Raw genomic sequence first — 16,207 nt, 5'->3', positions numbered from 1 at the left:
GAGCTCAGGTGCTTCCTGTTTCCATTGATCATCCTTGAGATGTTTCTACAACTTGGAGTTCATCTGTGGTAAATTCAATAGATTGGACATGATTTGGAAAGGCACACACCTGTCTATATAAGGTCCCACAGTTGACAGTGCATGTCAGAGCAAAAACCAAGCCATGAGGTTGAAGGGATTGTCCGTAGAGCGCCGAGACCAGATTATGTCGAAGCACAGATCTGAGGAAGGCTACCAAAAAATGTCTGCAGCATTGAAGGTGCCCAAGAACACAGTGGCCTCCATCGTTCTTAAATGGAAGAAGTTTGGAACCACCAAGACTCTTCTTAGAGCTGACTGCCAGGCCAAACTGCGCAATCGGGGGAGAAGGGCCTTGGTCAAGGAGGTGATCACTCTGGCAGAGCTCCTCTGTGGAGATGGGAGAACCTTCCAGAAGAACAACCATCTCTGCAGCACTCCACCATCGGGCCTTTACGGTAAAGTGGTGGTGGCAGCATCATGCTGTGGGGATGTTTTTCAGCAGCAGGGACTGGGAGACTAGTCAGGATTGAGGGAAAGATGAACGCCAAGCACAGAGAGATCCTTGATGAAAACCTGCTCCAGAGCACTCAGGACCTCAGACTGGGGGTGAAGGTTCACCTTCCAACAGGATAACGACCCTAAGCACACAGCCAAGACAATGTAGGAGTGGCTTAGGGACAAGTCTCTGAATGTTCTTGAGTGCCCCAGTCAGAGCCTGAACTTGAACCAAATCAAACATCTCTGGAGAGACGACTCAAGGCTATAATTGCTTCCAAAGGGGCTTCAACAAAGTACTGAGTAAAGGGTCTGAATACTTATGTAAATGTGACATTTCAGTTTTTTATGAAAATCTGTTTTTGCTTTGTCATTATGGGGTATTGTGTGTAGATGGATGAGGGGGGAAAACAAATTAAGCGATTTTAGAATAAGGCTTTAATGTAACAAAATGTGGAAAAAGTCAAGGGGTCTGAATACTTTCCGAATGCACTGTACATGCCTATCCCCTTGAAAAGCATGTTACTATACTACTATAATATACACATGAATGGTTATGCTTTTTCCCGTCTTATATTAATGTCTCCCTCATCTCCCCTCACTTTCCCCTTTCCCAATCATCTCTCACCCTCCTCTGTCACCCCTCATCTCTCCTCAGACCTCCAGTCTCTGTTGGGGGGGCTGGGGTTGACCCCCTGTCCAGCTCCAGCCTGTCTGTACGGGATGTCCTGAGACAGCGCTACTCGGTGACCTGGCACCCACGGCTGCCCTACCTCATTGTGTCTGATGGCTACATGGCCACAGTGCTGCGGGTACCTGAGCAGCCCTCCCCCGCCACCCTCCTCAGGGCTCTGCTGCACGACACCAGCCAGGGCCTGGAGCGTGCCAGCCGGGCACTGGAGCGAACACAGGTGAGGGGAGCGAGTTGAACGTAATTGGCTCCATTTCATTGTTTTGCTGTTGTGTAGTTGCTGAAATGCTCAATAATCTGGTCAATAGCTAAGATCAACGGGCCCGTATATTTCTCTTGTTTGCTCTTTTTTAGTGCTGTCTACCTTCTTTTTTTTCCCAGCCCCATGCCAGGGCGTGGCTGGAGTCCATTTCCTGTCTGAATCCTAGTAGCAGTCTGCAGGAGCTGAGAGCCAGGCCCACACCTGTACCTACCCCAACAGCCACAGCTACATCCACCCTGCCCCTCTTCCTGCAGGACCAGGGAGGCCTGGGGGACACCAGGGAGCTGATCCAGAGAGTTCAGGTCTGTCCATCAGCTGATTCTCTCTCACACACACACACACACACACACACTCAATGTTCTCTTCTCTTTGTCATAGTAAATGTTAATCTGTGTAAAGGTGTGTGTGTTTCCTTAGGCTTTGTTTGAGGATGACTCTGATCTTGAAGGACCGCCCGCTGGTTCACATGTGGAGGACCGAGGTCGGCTGGAGTTTGCCTCCATGTTCGACACCCTCCATGCCCTCTCAGACACCCTGGCTGATCTTGACCCCAGTCCTCGCCCTGACCCTGATGCTAGCTCTGCGGACTCAGAGAGGAGTCCCCCAACCCTCCCTCCTGCGCTCCGGGGGGTCCAGGGCAGCTTGCTGACAGCGTGGGCTCTGGGTGTGTCATTAGGTGGCGTTGTGGAGCAGAGAGAGTGTCTGCTGAAGCACACGGTCCGCTGTGCGGTCCGCTTCGCTGCTCTCCTCCGTCTAATTTCCATCCCCAGCCCCCACACGGGAAAGAGAAAGAACAGCACCGTTCCCTTCTCCTCCCGCCTCCTCCACCTCCTCAGAACCCTTCTCTCTTTCCTCCCCTGGGGTGCCCCTCACACAGGGGGGAGGAGTTGCCTGGGTTTGGTTGTGGAGCTTACTCAACAGCTAGTGGGCCTGCTCCTCTCCTCGCCCCCTGACCTCTCTCAGACTGGCCAGGCTTGCTCTGAGCCCTCCTCCCAGACCCTGTCCACAGCCCTGCTCCTCCTGCAGCTGACCTCCCACAGTATGGACCACACCTACAGCCTCCAGCAGAAATGTGCCCACACAGATGTCTACTGTGTGCTATTCCTGCAGGAGGAGGGAGGGGGGCCAGGGCCATCACAACAGGATTTGCCTCTCCCCCAGCGGCCCTCTAGCAGGTAGAGTCAGTCTCTTGTGCGTGTGTATTCATGAGAGTGGGCGTGTGATCGATTTTAACGTAGTGTCATTTTTGGCTCTTTAGTCTGATCGCTCTCTCTCTCTCTCTCATGTCCCTCGGACATTATGACTCGGCAGGTTGAGGGGAGCGTGGCGTGCAGTATACAGGCACACCCTGCAGTACCGGGAGGAGCTGAAGTACCGTAGGAGCGGTACGGGCTGGGAGGAGGAACAGGGCCGTGTGTCTGTCATCCTGTCCCAGATCCAGGCAGCTCTACAGGGGATGGGAGAAAGGCTGGAGGAGGGGCCCACTCTGCTGAGCTACACAGGTAGGATGAACGGGAGCATGTGTGAGGACTATAAAGCTGGGGGGGTCGTCTGGTTTCTGTACATTGAAGTGGTACTGTATATAAGTGATGATTCAAATGTACAACCTTCTTTTGGGTCCCCAGGGGAACAGCACTTCCTGTTTGGTTCCTACTCAGAGAGTGCTCAGGCTTGGAGAGCTGAGCTGTGGGCAGAGAGAGAGAGAGGTGAGAAGGATAGTTTAGTTGATATGTTTGGTTTTGGGGGACAGTTTGAATCTAAAGGTGTCACCACCTGTTCCCCAGATGGGCCTCGGAGTGCGTTCTTGGAGACACGCCTGTTGCTGTCCCTGCTGTATGGACTGCTGTTCCAGTACCGTCTGAAAGAGGCCCAGGGGCTGGGGGACCACATGGCCCGTCTGCTACTCCATCAGGCTGGACCACATGAGGACGATAGTGCCCACAACGCTGGTGTGTGGATCTTGGTCAATCCAGGTTCATTGGAAGAGATTACCCCCCCCCCCAAAAAAAATGATACTTTTGGCTTGCCATAGCGCTAAAAATTGGCTTAATATCTTGCCAAGAGACTGTATCTATCAGTTTTAAAAGTCATGTATTGTTGCTTGTTGATATTGACTTTATTTATCTGTTGGTTGTAGAGGAGGCTCTTCCTGGCTCCTGGCTGCCTGAAGAGGTCCACAGGGAGGCAGCCTGTGCTGTAGTACAGACTCTGGGAAGGTTCATGGCCTCATATTTCACCAACCAGCCCCTTCTCATCCTGCCCCCTCACAGTGTGGATGTACTGCCTCCCCTACACCTCCCCCGTGGTAAAAACTTCTCCATCAAAACACACACATTATTGGTCCATACAGGCCAGTGTGTTGGCCAGTGTGTTTATATCTATGTCTGTGTGTCCACTCTCTCCAGCCCCAGGTGTTGGGCGCCTGGTGCCCCTGTGCCAGGAGGGCGTGGCGGGGGCGGTGCGGGGTCAGCAGCTGTCAGAGGTGTGGACGGTGGGCTATGCCCTGGACCTGCTGCTACAGGGGGGGCTGCTGCCGGAGGCCACCTGGCTGGCTCATCGTCTGGGGGACTGGAAGACTGCAGTCTCCCTGGGCCTGGCTTACACCACCTACTCCACAGAATACTGCGACTTCGCCGGGTCAGTGTGTGTTTGTCTGTAGGTGTTAGAGCTGCCAGCTCCTCAATTCACCACTGAGACGTGTATGTGGATTGTGATGATTAAGTCAATGAGCTTTTGTGAGTTTCTGATGGTTGTCTGTTGCCATCTCAGGCTCAGGTGGCGAGAACTACATCTCCCAGCAGCCCTTGAGCCTGTGAGCCTCTTTCAAGGTCAGCTGGAGTCTCTACTGGGCAGGAAGGCCAGGTCAGAGGATACCCAAGGAGACGAGGAGAACTACAAGAGCTTCACAGGTGTGTTGTGCCTGACGGTGGACCTCGGCTACTCCATTCTACAGTACAGTTTGCCTCCACATCTCTCTCTCTATCGCTCATATGCACTTTTCTTTTTTCATCGCCTTTATCATTCTCATCTCTCTCTCTTTCAGACTCTCTGGAGGGTGAGGACGTGGAGTTGTTGCAGGGTTCAGTGCAGGAGATCCTGAAGGCATCAGTCATGGCTGGGGTAGATGTGTTGTCCCAACCCCTGGGTGCTCTACTGGACTCAGCCAAAGACCTGTCCTCCTGCCTTCCTGCTCTGGTGCCTATGGGCCTGTACCTGCCTGCACCGCCACTCTACTGCCCCCAGCCTGCACCCAACACCCAGGTACTACAGAGCACAGCGTTTCCCCAGAATGTTGTAACAAGATGGTGCTGCTGAGTAAGGCTTGGGGGGTGCCCAGAGATGTCAGAGATGTTTGCGTTTTTGAACACCTGTAACTGCCATTTCCTGCGCCTCTCTTACATTCTTTGGGGAGAACCCTGGAGTACAACCACACCCAATTTGAAGGGAGGGGGACTGAGACAATGTTCCACCACTATTCCAAACTTAAAATATAGAAATATCTAGAAATGGAACCTTTTAGGTGTTATTCTATCTATATATTTGGGATTTTACTAGGATCCCCATTAGCTGTTGCAAAAGCAGCAGCTACTCTTCCTGGAGTCCACACAAAACATGAAACATAATACAGAATGACATTATACAGAACATCAATAGACAAGAACAGCTCAAGGACAGAACTACATACATACATTCATACACACAAACTATCTAGGTCAAATAGAGGAGAGGCGTTGTGCTGTGAGGTGTTGCTTTATCTGTTTTTTGAAACCAGGTTTGCTGTTTATTTGACAAATATGAGATGTAAGGAAGTTCCATGCAATAAGGGCTCTATATAATACTGTACGCTTTCTTGAATTTGTTCTGGATTTGGGGTCTGTAAATGGATCCCTGGTGGCATGTCTGCTGGGATAAGTGTGTGTGTCAGAGCTGTGTGTAAGCTGACTATGCAAACAGTTTGGGATTTAACACATTAATGTTTCTTATAAAAAGAAGTGATGCAATCAGTCTCTCCTCAACTCTTAGCCAAGAGAGACTGGCAGGCATAGTATTTATATCAGCCCTCTGATTACAATTAAGAGCAAAACGTGCCGCTCTGTTCTGGGCCAGCTGCAGCTTAACTAGGTATGTCCTTGCAGCACTAGGCCACACGACTGTAGAATAATCAAGATTAGACCAAACTAGAGCCTGCAGAACTTGCTTTTTGGAGTGTGGTGTCAAAAAAGCAGAGCTTTTCTTTATTACGGCCAGACCCCTCCCCGTCTTTACAACCATTGAATCTATATGTTTTAACCATGACAGTTTACAATCTAAGGTAAAGCCAAGTAATTTAGTCTACTCAACTTGTTCAACAGCCACACCATTCATTACCAGATTCAGCTGAGGTCTAGAACTTAGGGAATGATTTGTACCAAATACAATGCTCTTAGTGTTAGAGATGTTCAGGACCAGTTTATTACTGGCCGCCCATTCCAAAACAGACTGCAACTCTTTGTTAAGGGTTTCAGTGACTTTATTTGCTGTGGTTGCTGATGCGTATATGGTTGAATCATCAGCATACATGGACACACATGCTTTGTTTAATGCCAGTGGTAGGTTATTGGTAAAAATAGAAAATAGTAGAGGGCCTAGAGAGCTGCCCTGCGGTACACCACACTACATGTTTGACATTAGAGGAGCTTCCATTAAATAAAACCCTTTGACTTCCATTAGATAGCTAGCTCTGAATCCATGATATGGCAGAGGTTGAAAAGTCATAACAAGTTTTTTTCAACAACAGGTTATGGTCAATATGAAAGGCTGCACTGAAATCTAACAGTACAGCTCCCGCAGTCTTCTTCTTCTTAATTTCTTTCAACCAATAATCAGTCATTTGTGTCAGTGCAGTACGTGTTGAGTGCCCTTCTCTATAAGTATGCCGAAAGTCTGTTGTTAATTTGTTTACGGAGAAGTAGCATTGTATTTGGTCAAACACAATTCTTTCCAACAGTTTGCTAAGAGCTGGCAGCAAGCCTATAGGTCTGCTGTTAGAACCAGTAAAGGTCGCTTTACCACTCTTGGGTAGCGGAATTACTTTGGTTTCCCTCCAGACCTGAGGACAAAGACTTCACTCTAGGCTCAGATGAAAAATATGACAGATAGGAGTGGCTATAGTCAGCTACCATCCTCAGTAGCTTTCCATCTAAGTTGTCAATGCCAGGAGGTTTGTCATTATTGATCGATAACAACAAAAAATCCACCTCTCCCGCTGTAACTTTACAAAATTCAATCTTCCTATGCTTTTCTTTCAATATATATATGTGTATATATTGTGTGCTGCTTGGTTGAAGCTATGAACCCATAGGCTTGGCTCTCTCATCCCCTCCAGGCTTCTGGGAGGGAGGGTGGACAATGAGCCTGTCATAGCGGATGTAAGCAATGTCCTCACACACTCTGGCAGCTTTCATGCCTGGGATCAGTTTTTTTCCTCTTCTGGCGCACAGCTTCAGGATAGTCCTCGTTGAGGAAGATATATGTTCCTCTCAAGTTCTTGGCTCTTTGCAGAACAGCTACCTTGTCTTTGAACCTCTGGAACTTGACCAATATCGGCCTGGGCCTATCACCTGGGCCGGTGGTGGGTTTTCCAGTCCTGTGGGCGCGCTCCACCTCAGTCTTCCTGCGGTCCCTCTTCAATTACTCAGAGATCATTTCCCTCACTTTGTCCTCGGATTCTGCAATTCCGTTCTACAACCATGTTGTTCCGCCTTGATTGTCCCTCGAGAGAGTCTGATTTATCTGTCATTGTTACTTAGGACCCGTCAGGGGGGTTTGGGCAGCTGTTGGAGGGGGCGTCCCGTCACAGGGTGTCAGGGGTCCTCCAGAGGGTGCTGCTGCTCCTGAGGTCTGCCCGCTGCTCCCGTCCAGCTGCCCAGTGGTACATCAGCCACCTGCGACGCTCCCGACATCGCCTAGACAAGGTATTTCCTCCATTTCTCCTACACAAGGTACTGAACCCTCCTATCCTGTTCTTACCCCTGTCTCCAGCCCTCTTCCCCCACACCCTCTAACCCCCCCCTATCCTGTTCTTACCCCTGTCTCCAGCCCTCTTCCCCCGCACCCTCTAACCCCCCCCATCCTGTTCTTACCCCTGTCTCCAGCCCTCTTCCCCCGCACCCTCTAACACCCCATCCTGTTCTTACCCCTGTCTCCAGCCCTCTTCCCCCGCACCCTCTAACACCCCATCCTGTTCTTACCCCTGTCTCCAGCCCTCTTCCCCCGCACCCTCTAACCCCCATCCTGTTCTTACCCCTGTCTCCAGCCCTCTTCCCCCGCACCCTCTAACCCCCATCCTGTTCTTACCCCTGTCTCCAGCCCTCTTCCCCCACACCCTCTAACCCCCCATCCTGTTCTTACCCCTGTCTCCAGCCCTCTTCCCCCGCACCCTCTAACCCCCATCCTGTTCTTACCCCTGTCTCCAGCCCTCTTCCCCCGCACCCTCTAACACCCCATCCTGTTCTTACCCCTGTCTCCAGCCGTCTTCCCCCGCACCCTCTAACCCCCCTCCTATCCTGTTTTTACCCCTGTCTCCAGCCCTCTTCCCCCCTGCTATCCTGTTCTTACCCCTGTCTCCAGCCCTCTGTCTCCAGCCCTCTAACCCCCCTGCTATCCTGTTCTTACCCCTGTCTCCAGCCCTCTAACCCCCTGCTATCCTGTTCTTACCCCTGTCTCCAGCCCTCTAACCCCCCTGCTATCCTGTTCTTACCCCTGTCTCCAGCCCTCTAACCCCCCTGCTATCCTGTTCTTACCCCTGTCTCCAGCCCTCTAACCCCCCTGCTATCCTGTTCTTACCCCTGTCTCCAGCCCTCTAACCCCCTGCTATCCTGTTCTTACCCCTGTCTCCAGCCCTCTAACCCCCTGCTATCCTGTTCTTACCCCTGTCTCCAGCCCTCTTCCCCCCCCTGCTATCCTGTTCCTACCCCTGTCACCAGCCCTCTGTCCCCACACCCTCAAACCCCCCTGCTATCTGTTTTATAGAATAGATAGTCACCTTCATACAATCTTTTTGAGTGAAAGGAGATGATTTGGAGAGTTATGCTGAGTCTTGTGGGGACTAACTTGTTGGTCGGTCTTTAGATCCGTCAGAAGTACTCCCAGCAGCAGTGTGTGACCAAGGCCTTCCCAGAGGCTCTGATGAAGTTTGTGACCCGCAGTGGATTCTTCAGACTGGGACCCAGTGGGGACGGAACCATGGACTCTGTCACCATACAAACTATCAGTAAGATACGTTTTTTACTGTTTGTCACACCATTGAACTACATTCATCCATTGAAGCGTGGCCTAATTCAGAGCCTTTTTCCTCCAGTCTGCTTCAGGGAGCTGTGTGGCCTGTGTTGGATGCTGAATGTCAGAGACCAGCTCTCAATGTCTTGCAGGAAGTATCAGGCTGCAAGGAACCATGGGAGAGATCCCCAGGTACCACACAAAGGCCTTTTTCCTGTGTTGCTTGGTGTATCTTCTTCAGCCTGTGTGTGTGATCCTCTATAATCAATGATCTGTTAACAACCTGTTTATGTGTGTATTTCATCCTGTAGGTCCAAGCAGATGACAGCGAGGTGACCGCAGGCTGCGAGGAGGCTCTCCGCTGGGCCTGTCGTTTCCTTCCCTTCTCCCGATTCCTCAATGCTGAGGAGATCCTCCAGGACACCCTCCTCAGCTTGGTCTCTGAACTACCCCCTGTAACCCTGGTAAACCTGGTCACCTCATTCACAGGCATTCCTATTCGGTTCATTGTGTTTTTCCCGCGTCCCACACAGGAGAGGTACAACGTAGAGTGGAATCACGTCTCTTACCCCCAGGCTGTTGTCTTCTTCCAGGTGGCAGAGACTCTGGTGCAGGCCTTCCCAGAGGAGGAGGAGTCAGTCAGGGTCCCTCTGAGAGAGAAGTACAAGTCACTGATGCAGAGACTGAGGCACTGCACTGTCCCAGGTAACCACTATCTACTAATGTCACCGCTCGTCACCTTTCTGCCCAGCAGAACGTAAAGAGACTACAAAATAATGTCATTTAGCAGACACTTTTTTTAATCAAATCTGACTTAGTCATGCGTTCATATGTTTTACGTCCGGGTGGTCCCGGGAATCAAACCCACTATCTTGGCATAAGGTAATGCTAATGTTTCTTACTAATCTTCATTCTCTCCTTGACCTTCTCTTTCTCTCTTCTAGCCTCAGGACAGAACGGTAAGAAGAGGGATGAGGAGGAGGGAGAGGAGGTGATGATGATTCTGGTGCAGGAGCGGCTCAGACAGAGGAGGAAGGACCTGAAGCGTCTGGCCAGGCACCTGGCTCCCCTGGAGCTCTACCTATGGGAGAGGGAGGAGGAGCAGGACAGGGGGGGAGGAGGGCAGGGGGCTGTAGCCCTGCTAGAGAGATTCTCCCTGGGGGCCAGTCTGAGTAACAGCACCCTGACGGACTGTGGGCGCCCCCTGGTGTACAGCGATGGAGACACGGCCGAGAACTCCGTGGCTCTCTCTCCTGACCTGCACAGCAGGCCTCCTCACAGGTAGACTCAGGCTTTCCTGATGAAATTTGTAGCTGTCAGAAATATTTGTTAAGAAATCAATCATTACTTTTAAACATTGTCCTTTTATGGCCATTGTGGCAACGGCAGGCCAGTTGATTGGACAAAAGTTGCTCTTTGGCGGAATTTGTGGTGTGAACTTTCTTGTTTTCAGCATCAGCAAGAGACTGAGGATGCAGGACCGAGCAGACAAGCCTGGAAGTCAAGTAGTTGAGGGTGGGAGCATCCAGGAGGAAGACCAGAGCTGCACGGGCCCAGCCCAGGACCCTGCTGTGGGGGAGGACAGCCCCTCTCTGACCCTGCCCGTGGTGGGGACCTGGGAGTTTGAGCTGGAGGATGAGGAGTACCTGCGTTTCCTGGAGCTCTTCCTCAGCTACGTGTTGGAGAAGGACGGCCCTGACCCAGACGCAGGCTGTGACCCTCCCCTGCTGAAGGGCTTCTGTAGCCAGCTGAGAGAGAGGGAGCTGCATTCCCTCACCTTCGATGTCCTCACCACCCTCCGCCGTCGCCAGAGAGATGGGCGCCAAGCGACCAGGAGGCAGGGGGGCAGTGACGCCCCCGTGTTCAGAGCAGGACACTGCTACAAACCAGTACTCGTTACCACCCCTTCGTTTCTCCACAGTGAGCCCCCTACACCCAGACCCAGCATGTCTGTCAGTGTCCTGTCCCTTCCTGGGCTCAGGACTGGCAAGCAGCAGGGGTTGTTTGGCTTCAGTCTGCAGGCCAGGCCAGCCAGCCCAGCTCCAGAACCCACACCTCAAAGAAGCCGCCTCGGCTCGAAGTCCAGCCCCAGTCAGAGTTCTGTTCCCTGGGAGCAACCATCAGAGGGCTGGGCGTTCGGGCCCCTGAGCTCCGTGGAGGCTGTAGAACTGCAGCAGGAGCTGGAGCCCAAGCTGGAGGCCCAGTTCCCAGGGCTGGGCAGGCTGCTGGAGTGGATGGTGCGCTGGGCTGATAAGAGGGTGTTGCTGGGACAACCCAGCCGGATGAAGGAGAGGGAGGCGGGCGGAGTAGAGGGAGGTGGGGTGGTTATTCGGGTCAAAGCCTCGGCTCCTGCGGTGCTCACGGCCCTCAGCATGTTGGAGCACAGGTACACCGCCGCCCTGCTAGGCATGGACCACTACAGCGCAAACTTACAGGTGAGTCGATAGTGTTCTATGAACTGTTTATTAACCAGATATAGAGATGTGCGTGGGCTGTGTGCCATGAGTGATGAGAACCACCAGACTTGGCATAGACCAGAATTCTCTGACAGGTTTCCTTTCTTCTCATTATCTCAAATCAAATGTTATTGGTCACATTCACGTGATTAGCAGATGTTATTGCGGGTGTAGCGAAATGCTTGTGCTTCTAGCTCCGACAGTGGAGTAATATCTAACAAGTAATATCTAATAAAGTACACAACATATACACACAAATGTAAGTAGGAATGAATTAAGACTATATACATATGGACGAGCAATGTCAGAGCGGAACGTACTAAGATACAGTAGAATAGTATTGAATACACTATATACATATGAGATGAGTAGTGCAAGATATATAAACATTATTAAGTGACTAAGATACGTAGAATCGTATATACATACAGTATATACATATGAGATGAGTAATGCCACATATGTAAACATTACTAAAGTGACTAGTGTTCCATTTATTAAAGTGGCCAGTGATTTCAAGTCTAAGTATATAGGCAGCAGCCTCTAATGTGCTAGTGATGGCTGTTTAACAGTCTGACGGCCTTGAGATAGAAGCTGTTTTTCAGTCTCTCGGTCCCAGTTTTGATGCACCTGTACTGACCTCGCCTTCTGGATGATAGCGGGGTGAACAGGCAGTGGCTCAGGTGGTTGTTTTCCTTGATTATCTTTTTGGTCTTCCTGTGACATCGGGTTCTGTAGGTGTCCTGGAGGGCAGGTAGTTTGCCCCCGGTAATGCATTGGGCAGAACGCACCACCCTCTGGAGAGCCTTGCGGTTGCGGGCGGTGCAGGTGCCCTACCAGGCGGTGATACAGCCCGACAGGATGCTTTCAATTGTGCATCTGTAAAGGTTTGTGAGGGTTTTAGGTGACAAGACAAATTTCTTTAGCCTCGTGAGGTTGAAGAGGCTCTGTTGCACCTTCTTCACCACACTGTCTGTGTGGGTGGTCCATTTCAGTTTGTCAGTGATGTGTACGCCAAGGAACTTGAAGTTTTCCACTGCGGTCCCGTCGATGTAGATAGGAGGGTGCACTCTACTGTTTCCTGAAGTCCACGATCATCGCCTTTGTTTTGTTGACGTTGAGTGAGAGGTTATTTTCCAGGCACTACACTCCCTCACCTCCTCCCTGTATGCTTTCTCGTCATCGTTGGTAATCAAGCCTACTACTGTTGTGTCATCAGCAAACTTAATGATTGAGTTGAAGGTGTGCTTGGCCACGCAGTCATGGGTGAACAGGGAGTACAGGAGTGGGCTGAGCACGCAACCTTGTGGGGCCCCAGTGTTGAGGATCAGCGGAGTGGAGGGGATGTTTCCTACCTTCACCACCTGGGGGTGGCCCGTCAAGAAGTCCAGGACCCAGTTGCACAAGGCGGGGTTCAGACCAAGGGCCTCAAGCTTAATGATGAGCTTGGAGGTTTCTATGGTGTTGATCTATAGTCAATGAACAGCATTCTTACATAGGTATTCCTCTGGTCCAGATGGGATAGGGCAGAGTGATGGAGATTGCATCGTCTGTGGATCTATTGGGGCAGTAAGCAAATTGAAGTGGGTCTAGGGTGGCAGGTAAGGTAGAGGTGATATGATCCTTGACTAGTCTCTCAAAGCACTTCATGATGACAGAAGTGAGTGTTTCTGGCCCGATAGTCATTAAGTTCAGTTACCTTTGCCTTCTTGGGTACAGGAACAATGCTGGCCATCTTGAAGCATGTGGGGACAGCAGACTGGGATAGGGAGAGATTGAATATGCCCGTAAACACTCGCTCTCCTTTCTCCCCTCCACTCCCAGGTTCCAGAGAGGCAGTGGACAGTGGCTCCAGTGTTGCAGCCTGAGGTGGGCTGGAAGCTGGAGAGGGAGAGCAGTGTGTATACAGGTTACCCTGCATCAGCTGGCACACCCATTACTCTGCCAGACCAGGACCCCCAACACTGCCAACTGTCCGAGTGAGTGTGTGTATGAGTGTTTTATCATTTTCTTATGGCTCAGAGAGGATCTTAATATATTTCTGTTCTACAGTGGGTCACAGACTGAGGGGGTGGAACGAGTGACATCCCAAGAGACCTCACAGCTTTCTGACCCTGTGGGAGTGAACTTAAACCCCGAGAGTGGGGTGGCAGACTTCCCAGACAACAAGCTTGACCTTTCTGCTGAAAAAGAAGGAGAGGACAGCAATGCTGACGAGGCCTTGAGGTCATCAGCCTCTCTTGCCATCCCCAACATCTCTGTCCACATCAAGAGCCTCCGTCCAACACTGAGCCCACCAGGCCAGGTGGGCACTGCCAATCACACCATGAGCGTTCCTCTATGTTGCTAGATGAAGTGTTTGGTTGGCACCTGGTCACTAAGTTTGTCTATCCTTTCTTCTCCTCAGGCCTTAACGCTGGCAGATCTACGGTGCTCAGAGAGGGAAGAGGACATTGTCAGCTCTCAGTGAGTTCTGGGTGTGGGAAACACAGGGAAAAGTTTTTTTTCTTCTTCTCATTTACTATTTGACACCAGAGCCAAAGGCAATCGTGGCTGCTTGGCCAAGGTGAGTTGGTAGGCTACTGTTACCGTGGCGATAGTAAACAGAAGCTACAGTTTGGTATGACAGACCATAGAAATGGATTCTATTCATTCTATTTCTATGTGACCGACACTGTGGATTGTAACCAAAGCAGCCAGTTACTAGAGGGCTTGTTTTATGTCTCTTTGGAAAAGTTATTTCACATATTGTTTATGTTTACATGAATGTTTGTGTGTACTAGAGAGGAGGCAGAGAATCTGCTGTCTCATGGCTCCCTGAGAAGACCATCAGATATTACTGAAGAAGTGACAAGAAATATGTAAGTGAGCCCAAACAAAAACACACAGTGTATATTGCTTTGTATTCCTTTAGTTCCATATAATAATATTACAGAGGTACTTTGGTTCACTTCCCTTCAAATCTGCATTTGTGACATTTACTTGGTCTGTTTTCTCCTCCTCAGAACTCCGTGTGAGGGTTCAGGATCAGGTGTCCCTCCCCATGCCAGCTTCCAACCCCTTCCCGGGGCAGGGCCTCAGGCTGGGGCTCAGGCAGTAGACTCTGCCCCTAACGGCGGACTGCCCCAGGGGAGCACCAATACAACCCCTGCCTCTGCTCCCATCCAGACCCTGCCTGCCCAGGCAGACCCTGTCAGACAGCTCTTGCAGGATGAGCTATTCAGACTGGTCCAGGTGGATATAAATATGAGAGGAAAATACATAAATGTATGTATGTAGCCACGGACTATTTCATGATTGCTTCGTGTTTCTCTCTTCAGTTGCAGCAGATCAACTTCATGAGTCTGATGCAGGTGGTCGGAGCGTCGTTTGTCAACCTCCCAGTCTCACAGAACAACACACTCCCGGCCCAGTCCAATGTGCCCCTGTCCCACCCTAACACTCTCCTCCCTCACCTGAATCTGACCCCCTCCCAGAACAACATGTCCCCTATGCCCCAGACCCAGGCTGGTTTTCCCCAGAGTACGGTTCAGGCTCCTCTAGCCTCGGAGCCCCCGTCTGGGGGAGACAGACCCACAGACCAACCCCCCATCCACGAAATGCAGCCATTGGCCATCCACCCTGAGCCCTTGAGAGATATCCAGGGGGAGACCAGGACGTTGATCTCATCCTCTCATGGGCTTCAGACCACTGTGGACCCCACCTGCAGTGCCCCTCTGCTACTGCCCTCTGGTGGTAGCTCACAGGTTCCTGCTCCCTACAGCTCAGGACTGAAGCTCCTTCAGCTGCACCCTCCCCTGCTGTCCCTCCAGCGGCATGGTAACACGGCCCCTGTACGTGAGGCCTGGGGACCCCCGTCTGAGAGGAGACCCAGCACTACTGTGCCCCCCCCACCTGAACCCCAGCCAGTATGACCCAGCCGCTCTGAGGAGGGCAGAGGAGAGAACGAGGGAGGCAGAGAGAGAGTCCACCGCACCACCATCACACCTCCATCTGACACAGTATGCCCACTATCCCTCCAACCAGGCCCCCAGGAACACACTGCCCCCGCTCCAGAATCCAGAGACCAGGGTGGAGAGGTCCAGAGGGGCTGAGCCCCCTCACCTCCCTCCTACCCTCCCATCCCACAGACCTCCCCCTGTCCACGGCCTCCCCCTCCTCCGCTTCCACCCTGATCCACGCCCCCCTACGACCTTCGCCCTCATACCCCTCCCACACTCCTCCAGACCCCTGACTGTCACCCCAGCAGCCACGGACCACAATCCCAGACTACAGTTACTCCAGAGAGACCCAGACCCTCCTAGGATGATGCTGCCCGAAGCCACCCCTCCGGCTCGCGTGCCACGTCTCATCCCTCTGGGGGAGCTGATGGGCTGGGCTGCAGGGAGACAGAGGGGGGCAGAGGCCAGACTCCAACTCCTCAGAGTGGACCCACAGGCACAGAACCCTACCCCAGCAACACCCTCCACCAGCACCAACTCCAGCAGGAGGCAGAAGAGACGAGTGGAGAGGTTGAGGAGAGAGGGAGAGAAAGCAGAGGTCACATTTAGACCAGAGGACTCCATCATACTCCCGCGAGAATGCAATGAGGACGAGCCTGCAGAGCCTGTTCTTGTGGAGGGCTATGTCTTTCCTCTTGGGACCTTTGACTCCGTGCTGACTGGTCAGGGATTGGTGGACAGGGCACTGTCTACTGCAGCTGAGCTCCATGCTTTTGCCTCTACACACAAGAGGCCTCCTGAGAGTCACGATGCTTGCACCAACACAGACCCAGCTTCTCCTCACTCGGATACAGGCATTTCTGCCCAACCTAATGTCACTTCTACTGCTTCTGGACCTACTGACACTTCTACTGCTTCTGGACCTGCTGCTCTCCCTCCTGAATTGTTCCTGAATCTGCAGTTCCCTAGAGACCCTCCTGTCCACGACACAGAGACATCGGGGGAGAAACGACCAGAGAGAAACACGGTGAGAGGACTATTTAATGACAAAATCGAGTGGACCGTTCAGTACACCGGTACAGAT

General features: G+C 51.8%; 1 protein-coding gene across 1 annotated transcript in view; it reads left to right on the top strand.

Moving 5' to 3' along the window:
- Nucleotides 1-16,207, top strand: part of cplane1 (ciliogenesis and planar polarity effector 1) — a 29,368-nt gene that overhangs the window by 3,337 nt on the left and 9,824 nt on the right. The window contains 24 exon segments of the mRNA XM_014130102.2: nt 1,175-1,427; nt 1,589-1,771; nt 1,887-2,644; nt 2,781-2,971; nt 3,095-3,175; nt 3,254-3,418; nt 3,607-3,774; nt 3,875-4,106; nt 4,239-4,378; nt 4,513-4,730; nt 7,259-7,423; nt 8,580-8,721; nt 8,809-8,918; nt 9,038-9,190; nt 9,320-9,431; nt 9,671-10,007; nt 10,180-11,161; nt 13,007-13,161; nt 13,235-13,487; nt 13,590-13,648; nt 13,966-14,043; nt 14,188-14,416; nt 14,503-15,095; nt 15,097-16,150. Coding sequence (XP_013985577.2) covers nt 1,175-1,427; nt 1,589-1,771; nt 1,887-2,644; nt 2,781-2,971; nt 3,095-3,175; nt 3,254-3,418; nt 3,607-3,774; nt 3,875-4,106; nt 4,239-4,378; nt 4,513-4,730; nt 7,259-7,423; nt 8,580-8,721; nt 8,809-8,918; nt 9,038-9,190; nt 9,320-9,431; nt 9,671-10,007; nt 10,180-11,161; nt 13,007-13,161; nt 13,235-13,487; nt 13,590-13,648; nt 13,966-14,043; nt 14,188-14,416; nt 14,503-15,095; nt 15,097-16,150 — 6,811 coding nt within the window.

The sequence above is a fragment of the Salmo salar genome, chromosome ssa01, assembly GCF_905237065.1.
Source record: "Salmo salar chromosome ssa01, Ssal_v3.1, whole genome shotgun sequence".
Taxonomy (NCBI): Eukaryota; Metazoa; Chordata; class Actinopteri; order Salmoniformes; family Salmonidae; genus Salmo; species Salmo salar.
Note: the sequence above shows the minus strand (reverse complement) of the source record. Positions and strands in the feature narration are given on the sequence as shown.